The sequence below is a fragment of the Lepidochelys kempii genome, chromosome 10, assembly GCF_965140285.1.
Source record: "Lepidochelys kempii isolate rLepKem1 chromosome 10, rLepKem1.hap1, whole genome shotgun sequence".
NCBI lineage: Eukaryota > Metazoa > Chordata > Testudines > Cheloniidae > Lepidochelys > Lepidochelys kempii.
Window position 1 is genome coordinate 58,479,512 of NC_136389.1, and position 18,862 is coordinate 58,498,373.

General features: G+C 45.4%; 1 protein-coding gene across 2 annotated transcripts in view; it reads left to right on the forward strand.

Annotated features, from left to right (window-relative positions):
- ADAM10 (ADAM metallopeptidase domain 10) overlaps positions 1–18,862 on the forward strand; it is a 127,743-nt gene that overhangs the window by 35,071 nt on the left and 73,810 nt on the right. For both annotated transcript variants that reach the window (XM_073303751.2, XM_073303750.2), the window contains exon 2: positions 3,517–3,667. Coding sequence is in view for 1 of the 2 variants with exons in the window: in XM_073303750.2 (XP_073159851.1) it covers positions 3,517–3,667 (151 nt within the window). In the remaining variant the exon portion in view is untranslated. The remainder of the gene's footprint in view (positions 1–3,516; positions 3,668–18,862) is intronic.

An 18,862-nucleotide genomic window follows, 5' to 3' on the forward strand; every position in this document is an offset into this window, starting at 1 on the left:
ATATACCAGAAGTATAACAGATTCAGAAATGGGGGACAATTACTGGAGGTATGGAAAATCCAGGATATTTTTAAAGATTGAAATTAGTGTGATGAGGAAATGAATGAGGTGACATAAGAGATAAGAATGCTTTCAGATTGACTTTCTCTAGCACTTATTTATCTTCTCATAGAACAAGGAGGTGAATGAAAATTAAATGAATTAAATTTAAAAATGAAATTTTATTTAAACATAACATGTAGCTATCTAATGGCAGCAAATGCCACAAGTTACAGAGGTAAAGTCTTGGGGGCTGCATTAATTCTTCAGTAGCCCTCTCTGTTGGAAAACTACCTTTAAAGGGGATAGTGGTGTTTGGGGAAATCCCTGTGGAGCTGTGCTGGCCAGGGAGATGGGCTGAGCAACAGAGTCCTGGCATCCAGGGGATTGGCTTGGTTTGGGATTAAACTGCTTACTTACTCATTGGGAAAACTACATTTTCTCCTACCCTTAAATTAATTATTTGGAGAAAACTCACAGATCTGATTTTTCCTTGGATATGTTTATTTTTACCATAGTGAAATCCTCCAGATCCCATCTGACAATTTATTTCTAGAGAAAAGGGGATGGTCCAGGCCAAGTTCTGGAAGATCAAGGACAGGAAACAGAAGAATGAGTTTCCGAGGAGGAGAACCTTGAGAATAGAAAAGATGATTCTCAAATAGATGAGCAACCAGTTTTAAGTGTGGTGAGCACATTAAAAAAAATCATAAGGGAGAAAAAAGCAGATGGTGAACGTGCCACAGTAACAGAAGTAGAACAAGATAGAAATTTTGTCCTTGGAGTTTTTTTATATGGACACTTTTGCACAAGGAAATGTTCAAATCACCAGTCCATTTCATATAGGTAACTAAATAGTGATCAGATCTGGAGTTGAAACCTGGAAATAAAAGACCGCATATCTTACTTCCAGTACATTAACTTGGATATCAACAACTGTGTGTATTAACTTTAAAAATAAATTATCTGAAATTCCTTTTACTCCCACTTAATCCTGAGTGAAGGTGAAGATGGTGCTTTTGCTCCATTTTTATCTGCTTGTTTGTCATTACTTCCATTTCATACCAAATCACAGTGCCACATTTAGAACCAGAGTATTTCTCCAAACCATCTTTGAAATCATGGGGTATACCCTGTCAAAGGGATGATGTGGGGAAGATTTGGCAAGTCACTGAGCAAAGCTTGAGTAATAAATATTGGTACTATTTGAACATTTCTTCTAGAAGTCTGGTTGGCAAAAGTTATACTAAAGACATTTTTTGTTTTAGAACTATTGGCTTATTTAAAAAAACATTTGATTTTCACATAATTAACTGCAAATTAGTGTTTGTACATTGCTGCAGAGTTGGTGTTTACATTTGAACAACATTATTAACTATGTTCAAATGTAAAATGCTGTCTTAATGCACGTGACTGCCTAATCCATTGTGTTCTTCAAATACAGCAGCTTCAGATGAAGCTATTTCTATGAATTTGCAAGAGGAAGGATTATAAATTGGTCATTTTGTTCTTCTGCTTGGGTTTAATGACAATACTGAAGGCCTCCTTGTCTCCAACTATATAAATTTACATACAAAGTACCAATGGCAAACACTCGTGTGTTCTGCATGCAAAATGTGTGTAATGTTTTAAGGCCTATTTTAATTAGGGTAGTTGGTTTTTAATTTTCCTCAACATGCTGTAGTAGTTTAGTGTCCCATTCGAACAAAGAATGCAACAATGATGGGGCATCAAAACTCTCTTGAATTCTGTATAATAACTTTTGGCCTGATCTTCAAAGTTGTTTAACACCTGAAGTTTACATTCATTTGCTGGAATTTGAGGGCACCCACCTTTTTATTGCTTTTCCTCTTATGAGCACCTTGAATTCTTAAGGGTTTAGATTTCTGGACCGAAACCTTCACTTTAGGGAGCAAAATCACCATGCTCAGTCACTTTAAGTGCCTTATATCCAATTCAAAATGCTTTGCAAGATATAAAAATATTATAGCTGATCTTCATCAACTCATCTCTTCCTCTCCTGTTGAGTTTGTTCCTCTTTTCTATTCTTCCTCCACTCTACTTGTCTTTTTGTCCCCAGTCTGAACAATTGAATCACTTCCTCTTTAGTTGTTTCCATAAAGCTTTCTTTTAGCTTGCCTTATTAACTCTGAAACAATATTCTTCATGCATAGAATTTACATGCGGATTGTGTTGCTTCAGATACTGAAGGAAACTATACGTAGTGAATATACTTGTGTAGGAAGAATAATTGCTTAGAACACACTTAATGAATGTCAGGACTTATTAGAATATCTTGTCTCAAACGATCACGTGTGAAATTTATTTTGTACTATCACTTTTGCATATTCACTTTCCAAAACAGAAGTAGAAGTCTTACTCACTTTTTATTTAAAAATATGAAACATACGAAATAGAAGGGAAACAAGTAATGGCCTAGAGCATTGAATACATAGAATTCACCATTCGGGGCATGAGTTCCCACCACTCTCCCATCCATAAGGGTTTGTGGGAGGAAGAAATTTTCAAGACAAAGCCAGCCCAGGAGTCACTCATCCATTTTGAGTTAGTAGCAGCAACCCTCAGTCCCCTGTAGATTCACTTTTCTTTCTGAAGTTTTACTTGGGAAATGTCACAGAGATGCTGTTTGCTCCAAGCCCCTCCTGTCTACTCCACAGGTTGCTCACCATCAGTTTTGACATCCGGGTTCCTGTTTTCCTGTTTCTAATGCCCCTCCCATTTAACATCCTCTGTCCCTTCCTTTGGTTTTCGTTGTTTTGTTTCTTCCCATCCTTTTGTCTGCTAGGTTGCTTTAGCAGTCTAATTTAGCACATACCCAGAATTTGTCTTCAGGCAGATGTCTACACAGCGGTAGAGAAGTCAGTTCACTAGCTTATCAATGCCAGTTGACTATTCAGATACCTAGTCTTGCAGTGAGTCTTGTACTAAGGCAGAAGTACTCAATGTCTAGCATAACTTTAAAATCATTGTTTTGGGCCCTGTCTGCACTACATGTAGATCCAGGCAAAGCTCTCAAATACCAGTGCTCCTGGCCAGCTCTCCAGTTCCCTTCCATCCTCAGGTTAGCCAGGTTTCTCTTCCAAATTTCTCATGCACTCAACAGGAGTCAAAAACCTTCTGCAGGGAAATGTCTAGGCCAAGAGGCTTGAATTCAAGCTGAATCCTCAGGGATGTTTCTTCAGCCTTTTTTGATTGCATGGAAAACTGCTTTGGAAGCACAGTTATCACATGAAAGAATATTTGTATCACTGCACGTTTAGACTTGCTTTTAATCGCCATGTTTTGGCTTGCAGAAGTAAGCCTTCAATTTTGAGTAGAAACTGTAATGCTAGCATTGCAGAATGAAAATACAAGTATGTTTTTCTTTTAGGAGTGCAAAAGAAAAACATCAAGTTCTATTCACTGATACTTTCGAAATGCTGAGACTCAGATTACTGTTTTTTTTTCTTTTCACAGGCCAGTATGGAAATCCTTTAAATAAATACATTAAACATTATGAAGGATTGTCATATGATGTGGATTCATTACACCAAAAACACCAGCGTGCCAAAAGAGCAGTGTTGCATGAAGACCAGTTTCTGCACCTAAATTTTCATGCACATGGAAGGTGAGTAATTTTTATTTAAGGCTGTTCACCTTAAGAATACTTTCCGTTTATTTTAACAAAATACAAGTGCATTGGTTGAAGTACTACACCACTGCATATGAATGTTATGTAACTTGAATGTTAAAATATTTTAAAGGTACCTTTTATAATGCAAGTGAATTAATTGTAAGTGTTCAGAGTAAATCACACTGAGTTGTAACTACCTCTCATTTTTACTTAGACTTGCTCAAATTTTCTTATTTAACCTCAAACCAAAGATTTAATTTCTGGCTAAGATTAAATCTCTTTTGGTTTTTGAAATATATTAAGAGTGGAGTGGCATAGTTATTCCTGGTTTTGTAATGCATTTTTGGACTTTGTGAATAGCACAAAGCTGTACACTGAACTTTTGCCTATGAGTACTCTTCATTGAAGAAAATAGTCCAATTTGGGACAAAGTACTGAATTTTGTAAGACACTAAAAATGCATTTTCTATTCTTGTGCATGAAAACGTAACTGAAAACTAAAGTTACCTAATTCCATGTTGCCGGAGAAAATTAGGTAGTTCCATAGTGTCATTGTAGATAAATGGGGTGTGTGGGAGAAAACTAGCACTGTGCTGCAAAGATTTGAAAAACTCTGGTCCTGCCGGTAGCATTTTCTTTTAAAAAAGAGAACTCTTGCATTTAACATAACTTTTGCACTTCCTGATTTTTATGGTCAAATTTGCTCTGAGACTGTCTATACTACAAGTGCTACAGCAGCACAGTTCTACAGCTATGCGACGGAAGGGGTTTTTCTGTTGCTGTGTTGCCCGATTCTTTAGTAGTTATTAATTATTATTGATTTCCCATTAATACTAATTTAAAGAGGGTACTGTAGGTTCTAGTCCCAGGATTTGGCATGACAGAATCAAGGTTATTGAGTTCAATATCTGGCTGGGAACCCCAGAGTACGTAATGTAGACACTCAGGCTGAGGGCAAAGCAAAGCTTTAACACCTTTTTGTGAACACAATTAGTAAAACCACCAAAGCTCCAAACCGGATAAAAAGATAGCAAAAATACAGATTTATGGTGATATCTTGTGCCGTTCCTCACATATATATACTCATATAGTCATACCCTTGCTTGGGGATCTGATGGTAAGAGGCAACCTGCTCTGACCCTGGCATGCCAAACAAGTCCGATGGTCCAGATTGACAGACGACAATGACCCCCTTTATGTAGTGGTTTGGCCTATTGTAGAGCCCAGGGGCTGTCATGAATATTCATTCAAATGCTCAGCATCCCTTGTCCATATCCAACTTTTACCCTATAGATAAGTATATTAATGATTTTAGCTTATTATTATATACATCAATTAATTGCCAGGGCAAATCCATGGCTAAGCATCTGCTGACAATCTATCCGAACGTATCCAAGCCTAGTATCAGCTCAGCATTCCCGTGGTAACCTGGTAGCATTTTAGACAGCCCCTTCCCTTAAGCACACTATTCCCAGTTCCCCAAAACTCAGAGTGACTTTGCCATTTATTTATGCCAGAGTTCACAGGCCTCAAAGCCTTATGATAATTTATACCTTATGTTAACTGCTTTAAGCTAATATCTTGCAGGATATGGGCCTGTAGGTTCCTTGAATTACTGCAAAGTGAAATAAGATGCTAAAGCTAGCTCTGTCGGCTATAACTATAGTAAATCTATCTCCTTGAGAGATGTAGCTAGGTTGAGGGAAGAATTCTTTTGTCAACCTAATGGTGTCACTACTGGGGCTTAGGTCAGCTTAATTTTATGTCTCTCGGGAGTGTGAATTTTTCACGCCCCTGAGTGATGTATCTAGGTCAATACAGGTTTACAGTACAGGCCCATTTACATGCAAATCCACTTAATGCACGGTAGCGCCATACCTCCCAGCGCTACCTATTTAACACGTGAGACTCGTTAACACGCGGTACAGGAACTTGCTGTGTAGCACTACAGATTTGTTCACTAACTCACTGACCTAGAAATGGACAGGAAGCACGGGGCGGAAACATGTTGTACATCTTTACTGCCAACAGGGGGAGAAGGGGCAGCGACGTTAAAGTGCTGCTGTGGATGGTCCTTTGCTGCGGCAGCGCTTTAAGGGCCGCCAACGTGGGAGGCAAAAAGGGCAGGGACGTTAAAACGCTGCCGTGGCAGCACTTTAAGGATGGTCCTTTGCTGCGGCAGCACTGGGCCGCTGGGTGGGGGTGGGGGTGGGGTGCAGCAACATTAAAGCGCTGCCGCGGCAGAGAACCCTGCAGCGCTTTAAGGTCCCTGTCCCTTTTGCCCCCCTCAACCGCCGCCGACGGGGGGTGAGGGGGCAAAGGGAGCAGCTGCCCCGGTGCTGGTGATTTAAAAGGGCCCAGGGCTCCAGACACTGCTACTGTAGCAGTGGCATCCAGAGCCCCGGGCCCTTTAAATCGCCACGGGAACCCCAGGCAGCGCAGACCAGGCAGCCTGGAAGGGCTGGCTGGGGGATACTGACCCCTAGCCCTGCCCCTTCTAGAGGCCAGAGCCGCCCCCATACCAGTAAGTGTCCTGAGTTACTTTCACCCCTGTGTAGTAGTAGTAGTAGTGTTTTTATTAGATTACACATTTGAATTTATATTCTTGCAAAGCACCATTAACAGCTAGGCCTGCAGTATTTGGGACACTGTGAATATGTATGTAATTCTGGGGTGTGTGTGTGTGTGTGTGTGTATATATTTATATAGCTATCTTAAGATATTTCAGCATGGCCCTCTTAACCCGCGGTCCCTCTTAGCGGAGGGGGTGACTGGAAAAGTTTGCTGAACTCTTGCATGTTGCGATGGTCTGGCCTCTTGCTTAGAAGAGTCCCCCTCTTGCCTGTGTGCTTCAGCTCCCCTCCCTATTTTGTTATGTGTATAGAGACGTTTAAAGTCAAGGGCCCTACTGGAAGAAAACACATTGTTCCAATAGGGCAGAGTCATTCAACATTGATGGCTGTGCCATAGCTTCTCAGACAGTCTTTCTGCTAGGTGTCATGCTGCTGCTACAAAATGGATGCTCTAATCAACAAAGGAGGTTGTAATGCAGCATGAAGGTCATGCTCCAAATAATTGCAATGGAAAGTAGAGCCCCTGAAACAACATGGGGTTTATAATTTGATATGGACACATCCTCAGTTTCACATTGACCACTTGTGATCAGTAAATAATCAATGACACTCTCCAGAAAATACCAGTATTGTAAACAGATTCCATCATCTCTTACTACATTTTGCTTCCCTAAAAAATTTAGCTCGTGTGGTATTCCATGTTCTAAATATTACCATAGTATGTTGATAGTTATTTGCTGCGTTTTACCACAAGTATCTTCAATGGTGGATAAGTCATCCATATATGTAGCTTTATCTACATGATAATTTTAAAGCTCCACTGGATGAAAATAGCTAAATTTAAAATTTAGATAGTGATCTTTGAAATACTTTCCACTGTAAACTAGGCTGTTGCACTCCAGTGCCATAAGGTAACTGAGTCCAGGAACCTGACAGGTTTCTTTAAAAGATAGCATTAGAACATCTGCAGTTACCGTAGAAAGGATTTTAAAAAAAAAAAGTACGGAAGGGATATAAATCTGTGTGCTTCAGGGCATAAGCCAACTTCTTACTGAAGGGGTTAAGAAGTGTCACAGTTCTAGTTGAGCTCCTTGTAGACGCTCAGCAGGCTGCTGAATTTAGATCTCAGCACTGGACTTCTGTGTGTTTTGGCTTTCTGAGCAGACTCCAAGCACTACCTCTGGCTTTGGGTCTCTAAGCACACTCTCAGGGTAAAGATCCTCCATCTAACTCTGGCCTCTCTCCAAGCTGGGACTATATTGCCTGCTTGCCTAGGCCCTGATACTAGCATCATCTTCCCAAGACTTTCCAGTAGCTTAACTACATCCATCCCAGAATTCCAATGTTGTGGACACTCTGCTTTTATGGTTTATCCCTTCAGAGACATCTAATAGCTGAAGCAAATAGTATTGGAAACCGTAGGCAAGTTTATCTATCACTCTTCACATAAGATGGCATCAGAGGTACAGATCTAGGCAAAACAAGAAACATCTGCGCTAAAATCCTTGCCTCAGTTTCCTCAACACTTTTCAGCATTCTTTGGGATTGTATTCTGTGTCCTCCTGTGGTTCCAGGACTCCATTCCTCCAGGTCAGGCTTCTCTTCCAGATCCTGGAGTCACTGTCTGACCTCTGCAGTCCGTTTCCTCTAGCTGCATCTGGTGTCCCGCAGTCAAATAGTTCTCGTTCTCTCTCTCTTCTGCTTCTGGTTTTAAAGGGCTATACCCGCCCCTAGGCTATATCTACACTTAATATGCTATACAGCAGCAGTGTTTCAGTGCAGACAATCACTACAGTGATGGGAGGGGTTCTCTTGTTGCTGTAGTTAATTGGCCTCCCCAAGAGGCAGTAACTAGATCGACAGAAGAACTCTTCCATTGACCTAGCCCTGTCTAAACCGGGGGTTAGGTCGGCATAGCTACATCTCTGAGGATGGGTTTCTGACATCCTGAGAGAGAGAGATCTGTGCAGATGTAAGTTTTCAGTGTAGCCTATCCCCTGTTTTTTGTGTCCCTTATGGAGAAAAGCCACTGCTCCAAACCCCCACTCTGTGAACAAACTTGGTTGAACAGGTTCCCATAGGCTTCAGCATTTCCATTGTCCTAAGGTGCTCCCTCTTGAGTAAGAGCTGTTTTTGATGATGACTATCCATTGCTCCTGGTCTGGGAGAGACATGACACCAGCCCTGAGAGCAGATGACTGACTATACATCCCCTGAGACATTTAGTGATGCAGAAACTTCATCAAATCAACCACAATTCAGAAGTGTTATGTAGATCTCTAAATAATCACAGCAGGTTAGTACAAAATTGCCCAATTGGGATTTTTGCACCTTCTCCTAAAACATGCGGTACTGCCTGCTGCTGCAGGCTGAATAGTGGACTAGATATGTCTGGTCTGGTAATTCTTACGTTAATTTCTACACTGAGCATTGTGTGTATATTTAATCTTTGCCTTTTAGTTTAAGAATGCATTCAAAACAATTAAGTGCTATAAAATTATGACACTCTTTAAAACTGGTGGTGCTGGAGTTTCAGCCACAAAAACGAGCAATTCAATGTTGTGGGTGACGTTTGCCAACTTAGGTAAACAGATATTGGATCAAGAAATCATTATGTACATAGGTCGGTGGATGGGTTAAGGGCACATATTCAGCCTTGGGATTCCTAACTATGAATATAGATTTTGTTTTATACAAAACTTATTTTTATGGTAATATGGAATAAATCTGTTTACAGTTTTTTACATTTGCTATTGTATGAACTGATTTCTTTGATATTCAGTCATAACTCTGTTCTGAATATACGTTAAAAATTACTGCTTGGTGTGTTTCAGAGGTTTAAGCACTGATTGTTGTTAAATCATGCTAGCAAAGATTGTAAATACACTTTGTGCAATATTCTCTCTCTCCACTTAACTACAGTAAACTGGCACTTAAAAAAATACCACCCAGAAAAGATGTCTCTTATGATCTGTTTGCAAAAGTCATCTTGAGTGCAGACCCATTTGAGCTTGTAGGGTTTAGGTGAAATGTCTTGAAACATAGACCCTGAGTCTGCAATGGGCTGCACCAGACAAGTCCTTGGTCTACACCTAAAACTTAGGTCAACCCAGCCACGTTTCTGAGGAGCATGAAAAATCCACACCCTGAGCTCTGTAGGGGTTAGGTGACCTAACCCCAGTTGTAGATGGTGCTAAGTTGATGGAAGAATTCTTCCATCAACCTACTTACTACTTATTGGGGGAGGAGGATTAACAACAGCAGTGAGAGAACCCCCATGTCGCTGTAGTGAGTGTCTAAACTGAAGTGCTACAGCGGCATAGCTGCAATTGTGCTGCTGAAGCGGTTTCAATGTAGACATAGCATAAGCCCAAGTACAGACACCATTAGATTGATGGAAGAATTCTTCCACAGACCTCGCTACCACCTTTGAGGGGATAGATTTACTACAGCGATGGAAATCCTTCTGTTGCTGTAGCAAGTGTCTACATTGCAGCACCACAGCCATGCTGCTGAAGTGTTTGTAGTGTAGACCTACTTTAAGGCTCTGCCTGTGTGTAGTGGTCTGCCTGCATGGAGCCAGTTGTAAGACTGGGGCATTAGCGGGGGAATTTCTATATTAAAACCTCATTCCCTGGCTGAATTCTTATCTTAGCTTGGTTTCAGAGTAACAGCTGTGTTAGTCTGTATTCGCAAAAAGAAAAAGGAGTACTTGTGGCACCTTAGAGACTAACCAATTTATTTGAGCATGAGCTTTCGTGAGCTATCATCCGATGAAGTGAGCTGTAGCTCACGAAAGCTTATGCTCAAATAAATTGGTTAGTCTCTAAGGTGCCACAAGTACTCCTTTTTCTTTTTGCGGATACAGACTAACACGGCTGCTACTCTGAAACCTGTAGAAGTGTGGCGCATCTATATGTTTTTATTACAGTGCTTTAATTCTCATTTCAGAAGCTTTACCCTTTTAAATTGACTTTGAAGACCTCGGCTTATTTCTTAGGCATAGTGACTTTTATAACATACCATTAAAATATTGCAGAAGTATGAAAAATTGTAATTCTAAGCAATTATCCAAAGACTTTCTACACGAGATGTTTTTGTAAGGAGAACAAAGCTATTCTTTTTAGATGGGGAGAAGCACTTTTGCACTTGTGCTAATGGTAAATGTATCTCAAAATATTTATTGAAAATTAAAGAATATTATTGGAATACTAATTTATGAATATTTCAAAATATTGAAAACTAATTAAATTTCAACTTGCTGTTCAATTTTTGTTTAACATTCCAATTCAGAACAATACCTTGCTGTGTTTACATTTTCTTGCATTAGTTTAAAAAAAAAGTTTCTGCTTTTATGTACATGCACTTATCAAAATAATTCTTTATAAAGGTTTGAACGCTTAGAATAACTTCATGAATTAATTGCTGTAACTTGCTGAAATTTTTCCAGAGCAAAAATCTAACGATACCAGATGGGTGTTTCATAAACTTAATTGAACAGCTCTGATACCACCTACAAAACTTTTGTTTTCTGTGGCTCTGTTTCCTTCTGGGGCTTTTCGAGGATCAGAAGCTACTGCTGAGAAAAGTTCTTGTTTGTGGGTGAAGATGCAGAGGACCTCATATTGTAACTGCTCTCCTGGGCTCGTGGTGCATTTAGAGCTGGTTTTTCTCTACAGAAATATCTGATGTACAGGCTAGGGCTGTAATACTACTTCATTACTTGATTTTTAACTGCTATCAGTTCCCTGCATAGAGAAGAATCAAAATACCCTTCAGCTCAGTGTCCAGAAAACTTGCTGGTGGCATTGGTGGGAAAACAATGTGTGAAGAATCAGAGTATTCAAGTATGGGCGGCTGGCTTCAGTGTGATCTGTCTTTTAATCTGTAGAATTCTGCTTAATAACACTAAGACCAAAGACGTTTACATCTCTTTACATTTGAGTCATTTTAATTGAACTGATATTTAGATAAGTAGTCTCTGCTAGTAGTGTCCAGTATATAACTATTGTTCTTCTTCGAGTGCTTGTTCATGTCCATTTCACGTTTAGGTGTGCGTGCGCTGTCTGCCTGAGCGTCGGAAACTTTCCCCTTAACAGCTCCTGGCAGGGCCCCCCGAGTGGCACCACTGCGCTGTGCATATATACCCCTGCTGGCCCGACCCCCTCCAGTTCCTTCTTACCGTCTGTGGCAGCATTGGAACAATCTCTCTCTCTCTCCCTCTCGTAGAAGAGCAGTCCCTTAGCCTTTAGAGTAGCTGTTATCAGTTTGTTAACATACCTATTGTGGACACTTAAGTCATTAGGTGCTTGGAGGCTTCTAGCACCTGCTGCAGGGCATGCCGCAGGCCCACGGCTTCAAGGCTTGCGCCACATGCCGCAAACCTATGCCAGTTAGTGACCCACATGACTCATGTCTACGTTGCCTGAGGGACGGACATCAAACTGAAGGGTGTAGGATTTGCGAGGCGTTTAAGCCAAGAACAAGGAAAGAAAGAGGCTTTTGTCTAAAGCAGCTGTTGATGGAGGGTGCATTGCAGCCACCAGGCCCAGAGTGCCCAATGCTGGCTCAGGCTTCCTCAGTGCATAGTGCCGCGGAGCCATCAAGAGACCCAGCACCAGCTAAGCACCATAAACTGTTGGCCCCAGAGTGCCAGGCTAGGCCCCGGCACCACTCGTCCTCCCCGGTGCCGTCCCCTGCGCAGCCAAAATGAAGGCGCGGTCATTCCCCACATAGGAGGCTGGCACCTTCCAAGGCACCGAGCGCCGATAAGAGCAGGAAGGCCGAGGCACCGGCTCTGACACCGGCGATCCCGGCAGCACAAGTCCCACCAAGCCCGGACCTAAGTGAGCTCAGTGCGGACAATGGGCTATAGGGCATAATGGATCAGCCCTGTACGCCTGGCACCTTTGAGGCTGTAAAGGACCTCATCGAGCTGTCGGTGGCGAGCCCCCTCCCATATGGGGAGAACCCTCCGACACCTATGTCTTGGGTGCTATCGAGGGGTAAGCTAGCAGTGGTGTGCTACTCAAGGACACCGTCCCAGCACCGCTCCCGAAGTTGGTCCCGGTCGAGCTCCGACTCCGCAGACTCACAGTTGCCAGCGGCCCAGAAGGAGGTTGTGGCACCAGCAGTGAGTCAGCGCAGGGAGGCATCGGAAGGGGCACGCCACACTCTGGCACCACCCAGAGACCAACTCCTCCTGGTGCTGAGACAGACCTTGCCAGAGGACTCCTGCAGACAGTCCCGGTCCCGGGGATACCGGTACTGCTCCCGCTCAGCCAGGAGCTGCTCGTTCTCCCCCGGTGCAGATCATTGGCACCGCCATGGCCTTTGTGATCGGCATCGCTGCAGTCTGGCACCGACTCTGGCCACTATAGCTAGCTGCACCGGGCCCCAGGCAGCAGGGACCCTCAGGTGGGCTGGCAACCCCAATGGGGGCCGCCAGGCCATTGGCCCTTCTGGACCCCCTGGGCCTATCAGGAGTGTCAAGGGCAAGTTACTCAGTGCAGCGGTCCTGGTCCCTGCACTGATTCCAGAAGGTGCTGGAGGCTACAGTTTCCAGACCTCCAGCTTCCCCGCAGGATAAATGGGAGAGACTGGCACAGAGTCTGGTGCTATCCCATGGACTCCGGCCCCGGCCTGAGCCGGAAGCCCTTCCCACGGGAGAAGGGCAGCAGGAAGACCAACTGGAGGGGGTTGAGCAGCAGCTTAACCTCCTCGTCTTCCCCGAATACGGCGGTGGTGGGTTCAGAGGTGTCCGGCCTTCCACCGATAGACCATAGAGCCCACCAGGAATTGCTGCGCAGGGTTGCCCAGAACTTGGGTTTGCAGGCCAAGGAGACAGTTGAGCAGGAGGACCCCATGGTGGACATTTTGAGCCCCAAAGGTCCATCCAGAATAGCACTCCCGCTCATTAAGACCATTCAGTCCAACTACAAGACGACTGTATGGCAGACCCCAGCCTCCGGCACTCCAACAGCCAAGGGAGTGGAGCATAAATATTTTGCCCTTTCTAAAGGCTATGAGTTTCTGTTCTGCCACCCCGAGTCCATGCTCCCTAGTGGTCTCAGCGGTAAATGAAAGGGAGCGCCATGGACAGCAGGCCCTGGCCACTAAGGCCAAGGAGGCGAAATGCCTAGACCTTTTTGGTAGAAAGATGTACTCATCTGCGGGCCTTCAGTTGAGGACTGCGAACCAGCAGGCCATCCTCAACAGGCACAATTTCAACTCCTGTGCGGTGGTGGTGAAGTTTAAGGACAACCTCCCGCAAGGTTCCCAACAGGAGTTCACAGCCCTGGTGGACGAGGGCAAGGCAGTAGCCAAGACCTCTCTCCAGGCCTCCCTGGATTCGGCAGACGCAGCGGCTAGAACAGTCGGGTCAGGGGGTGGTCAAGAGGCGCTTGGCGTAGCTCCAGGAGTCAGGCCTGCCGCCCAAGATCCAGAATGCACTCCAGGACCTCCCCTTCAAAGGGTCAGGGCTCTTCTCGGACCAGACAGACATGAGGCTGCACAGCGTCAAGGACTCGCGAGCTACACTTAAGTTGCTGGGTATGCACACCCCAGCGATCCAGAAGAAGCCCTTTAAGCTGCAGCCTCCCCCTCAACGCCAGTACCAGCCTCGCCTTCGGCACGAGCCTTACCGTAGGCGAGGCAGGGATAACAGGCGACAGCGCAACAATAGTAACAATAATGCGCCAGGCCAGAACCAAGGCCAGCACAAACCCCAGCCGGGCACTAAGCCAGGCTTTTGAAGGTGTGCTCAGGGACAGCGTACCAGACCAGTCACCGGATCTGTCCCTTTGTTTTCTGAACCATCTGTCCCGTTTCTCCCGTGCATGGTCCACCATTACGTCAGACAGGTTGGGTCTTACTCACGGTACGGTATGGAACAGGTACTTGCTGCAGTTCGCCTCCCTCCCACCCCCTTTCCCCATCCCTCTTCAGGGACCCCTCTCATGAGCATCTCCTAGAGAAGGAAGTCCTCTCGCTGCTAGAGGCGGCGGCGGTAGAGGCGGTGCTGCATGGCCTAAGGGGGAAGGGGCTCTACCTCCGGTACTTCCTCGTCCCCAAGGCCAAAGGGGGCCTTCGCCCCATCCTAGACCTGTGCAGGCTCAACAAGTTCCTGGTCAAGGCCCGGTTCCACATGGTCTCTCTGGGCACCATCATCCCTTCCCTGGATCTGGGGGACTGGTATGCTGCCCTCAACATGAAGGACGCGTACTTTCATATCGCCATCCACCCAGCACATCGACGGTTCCTACGCTTCACCGTGGGCCAAGAACATTACCAGTTTGCAGTTCTCCCGTTCGGTCTAGCTGTGGCCCCAAGGGTGTTCATGAAGTGCATGGCGGTGGTGGCGGCCTTCTTACAGAGGCAGAGAATCCGGGTGTATCCGTACCTCGACGACTGGCTTCTAGTGGGCCGATCTGAGGACTTGGTAGTGACAGCGCCAAGGGATGTGCTGGACTCCCTGCTGTGATGGCAGTCCCAGCCTGTGGTTTGTGAAGGTATCCCCTTTGCTGCCCCACAACCAGACCTGACACTGGTGACGGATGTTTCAGACCACAGGTGGGGGGCTTACCTGGGGGACCTCATGACGCAGGGGGTTGCGGTCCAGAGCAGAGCGGTCATTCCATATCAATGTGAAGGAGCTCAGGGTGGTTCGTCTCACCTGCCAGACCTTTCACACCACTCTGAGTGATCACAGCGTGACAGTTCTGACAGACAACACTACTGCCATGTTTTATATAAACAAGCATGGCGTGGCTCGTTCCTTGCCACTCTGTCGCAAGGCTCTCCTCCTCTGGGACCTTTGCATAGCACATGCAATTCACTTCGAGGTGTCCTATCTCCCAGGGGTACAAAAAGAGCTGGCGGACTCCCAGAGCAGGACGTACCACATGCCCGAGTGGACGCTCAGGGCGGACGTCGTGCTTTCGCTCTTCAGCAGGCGGGGGTTTCCCCGGGTAGACCTGTTTGCCATCAGGGCCAACACCCAGTCCTGCGGTTCTGCTTGTTCCAGGGCCGCAGCCCGGGCTCGCTTGCGGACATGTTTGCGATTCCCGTGGAGAGGGGACTTGATGTATGCCTTCTCCCCGCTCCCCTTGGTGCACAATGTCCTGCTCAAGGTGCACAGGGACAGGGCGGCGGTGATCCTCATCGCCCGAGCCTGGGCCAGCCAGCACTGGTACACATAGCTCCTAGAGCTGTCAATGGAGGCCCCAGTAGTCCTGCCCCTACACCAGGACCTCATTACACAGGAGAGCAGACGGCTTCTCCACCCCGACCTACAATCACTGCACCTGACGGCTTGGAGGCTCTGTGGCTAAACGCCCTGGCGAGCCAGTGCTCCCTTCCCGTGCAGCAGATTCTGCTTGGCAGCAGAAAGCCCCCTACCAGGGCTACCTATATGGCCAAGTGGAAAAGGTTCTCGTGTTGGTGAGAGTCCCGACAGGTGCAGCCATGCCAGGCCCCGGTGCAAGCCATCCTAGAGTACCTCCTGCACCTCAAGCAACAGGGGCTGGCCCCGTCCTCACTCAGAGTGCACCTGGCGGCCATCTCGGCCTTCCATCCGGGGTTTTCGGGGGGCTTGGTGTTTTCCCACCCAGTGGTGAGACGGTTCCTTAAAGGATTGGAGAGGATGTTTCCGTACTCACGCCCCCAGTCCCTCCATGGAACCTTAACTTGGCCCTCTCTAAGCTCATGGGACCCACTTTCGAGCCCCTCGCTACCTGCTCCCTCCTCCACCTTTCCTGGAAGGTGGCATTTCTGGTGGTCATTACCTCGGCCAGAAGGGTATCTGAGCTGAGGGCTCTCACCTCTGAGCCACCATATACAGTATTTCACAAGGATAAGGTGCAGCTCTGACCGCACCCCAAGTTCCTCCCTAAGGTGGTCTCACAATTCCATTTGGGCCAGGACATTTGTCTGCCGGTGTTTTTTCCAAAACCGCATACAGATCCTAGTCACCGCAGCCTGGGATGTCCATCGAGCGCTTCTATTTGGAGCGCACCAAGCCCTTTTGAAAATCCGCGCAGCTGTTCGTGGGCATAGCTGAGAGGATGAAAGGCCTCCCGGTGTCAGTGCAGCGGATCTCGTCTTGGATTACAATCTGCATCTGGGCATGCTATGAGCTCGCGGGTGTTCCGGTCCCGGTGATCACTGCTCACTCGACCAGGGTGCAAGCGACTTCCATGGCTTTCCTAGTGTAGGTCTCGATCCAGGAGATCTGCAGAGCAGCCACCTGGTTCTTGGTGCACACCTTCATGACCCACTGCACGGTCAACCAGCAGGCCAGAGAGGACGTGGCAGGAGGCAGAGCAGTCGTCGGATCAGTTACTCCATGACTCCCACCCTCCTCTAGAGGTAAGCTTGTGATTCACCTAATATGGAATGGACGTGAACAAGCACTCGAAGAAAAAACGGTTACTTTCTCATAACTGTTGTTCTTCGAGATGTGTTGTTCACGTCCATGCCACCACCCACCCTCCTACCCCTCGGCAAGAAGGAACTGGAGGGGGTCGGGCCGGCAGGGGTATATATTCACGGCGCAGTGGCGCCACTCGGGGGGCCCTGCCGGCCCAACGGGAGCCACTAAGGGGAAAAGTTTCCGATGCTTGTGCTTGCAGCGCGCGCGCACACCTAATGTGGAATGGAGGTGAACACACATCTCGAACAACAGTTACGAGAAAGTAAGTAACCGTTTTTTCACTACTGTGTATAGTTTTTCTGACAACTTACTACTTCAATATTTGTACTAAAACAAAATGCACAGTACACCACAACCACACAAAGCACTTAACTTGTAAATACAAATTAAAACAAGCTCTTATACGATAAGTTTACCAAATAAAGAAAACCTTTTGCAACTTCAGGAACAGATACTACAATAAGTTTTTATAATTGGATAATCACCTAAGTACCATTTGTTTGGCAGCTTTAATGCTTGAGATTTAAAATTAACACATAATAAAACACCAGCTCAGTAGGGAAATTAAGACCGTTCAGAGTAACATATGGAAACCTGTTAAATCTTTAGAATCATAAATCTTTTTGTTTAGATCAGTTGACATTGCTGCCTTGCAGACAGTACAAAACTTATTTTATTTTTTCAAGGTCTGAAATAGGAGAAAATGAAAAATTGCATGTGCAAGAAGTACAGGTTAGACTTAAAATTAACCTGCCTACAATTATTTTTATATGCCCAGGATTTGCAAACCCAGTTGATTCTCATTCAGGTAGGTCCCCTAATGCTCTCGGTATCCTATTGGGAGGGTAAAAAGAAAAGGAGTACTTGTGGCACCTTAGAGACTAACCAATTTATTTGAGCATGAGCTTTCGTGAGCTACAGCTCACTTCATCAGATGTTTACCTTCAGAAATAATGAGACACTAGAGGGACTCCAATATGGTGTAACTCAGTGGTTCTCAACCAGGGATCTGCAGGCTGGTTTCAGGTGGTCTACCAAACCTGGCTAGCATTAGACTCACTAGGGCCCAGGGCAGAAAGCCAAAGCCCCGCCATGCAGGATTGCAGTCTGGGACCCCAAGCCCCATCACCCGGGGCTGAAGCCAAAGATTGAACAATTTTAGCTTTGCAGTGCCCCCTGTGGCGTGGGGTCCCGGACAGCTGCCCTGCTTGCTACCCCCTAATGTTGGCTCTGGCTTTTATATGCAGAAAAACAGTTGTTGTGGCACAGGTGGGCCATGGAGTTTTTATAGAATGTTGGGGGGGGCCTCAGAAAGAAAGAGTTTGTGAACCCCCAATGTAACTTACACTGATTTGCTGATATGTGAGGGTAAGTATGTGTAAGGGAGTTTGATTGTAAAGGAGTTTAACTTACTCCATTATATGCCTTACCTCTTAATATGGGATATTGGTCTCCATCTCACTGGCAATATTTTACTTTCTAACAGACTTCTTTTTGATCACAAATATTGCCTTATTGTTATGATCACTTTCCTTTAATAAACCCTCCAGCAGTAGTTTCAAACCCTTTTTTCATAATGACAGGTTTCAGAGTAACAGCCGTGTTAGTCTGTATTTGCAAAAAGAAAAGGAGTACTTGTAGCACCTTAGAGACTAACCAATTTATTCGAGCATAAGCTTCCGTGAGCTACAGCTCACTTCATCGGATGCATTCAGTGGAAAATACAGTGGGGAGATTTATATACACACAGAACATGAAAAAATGGGTGTTATCATACACACTGTAAGGAGAATGATCACTTAAGATGAGCTATTAATATTACATTTAATTATAAGGTTGAAAGAAAAGCTAGGCTTCTACAGCAATCTTGTAAATCAGATTTATCCCTTAATCTCAAATGATCATTGTAAGGTAATTCATGATTCTCGAGTGGAAGATTGAATCTTTCATGAAGTCTGCAACTTAAACGTAGGAAGCTGTATTTTGTCATATTAACTCCTGAGGTTGCAACTTCCAAACTGGACTGCATCCAATGAAGTGAGCTGTAGCTCACGAAAGCTTATGCTCAGATAAATTTATTAGTCTCTAGGGTGCCACAAGTACTCCTTTTCTTTTTGTCAAACTGGACTATAAATCTACTTGAGTTCTTGTGTTGGCTCAACTCCTTGCTCCTGTAGGGTCCCT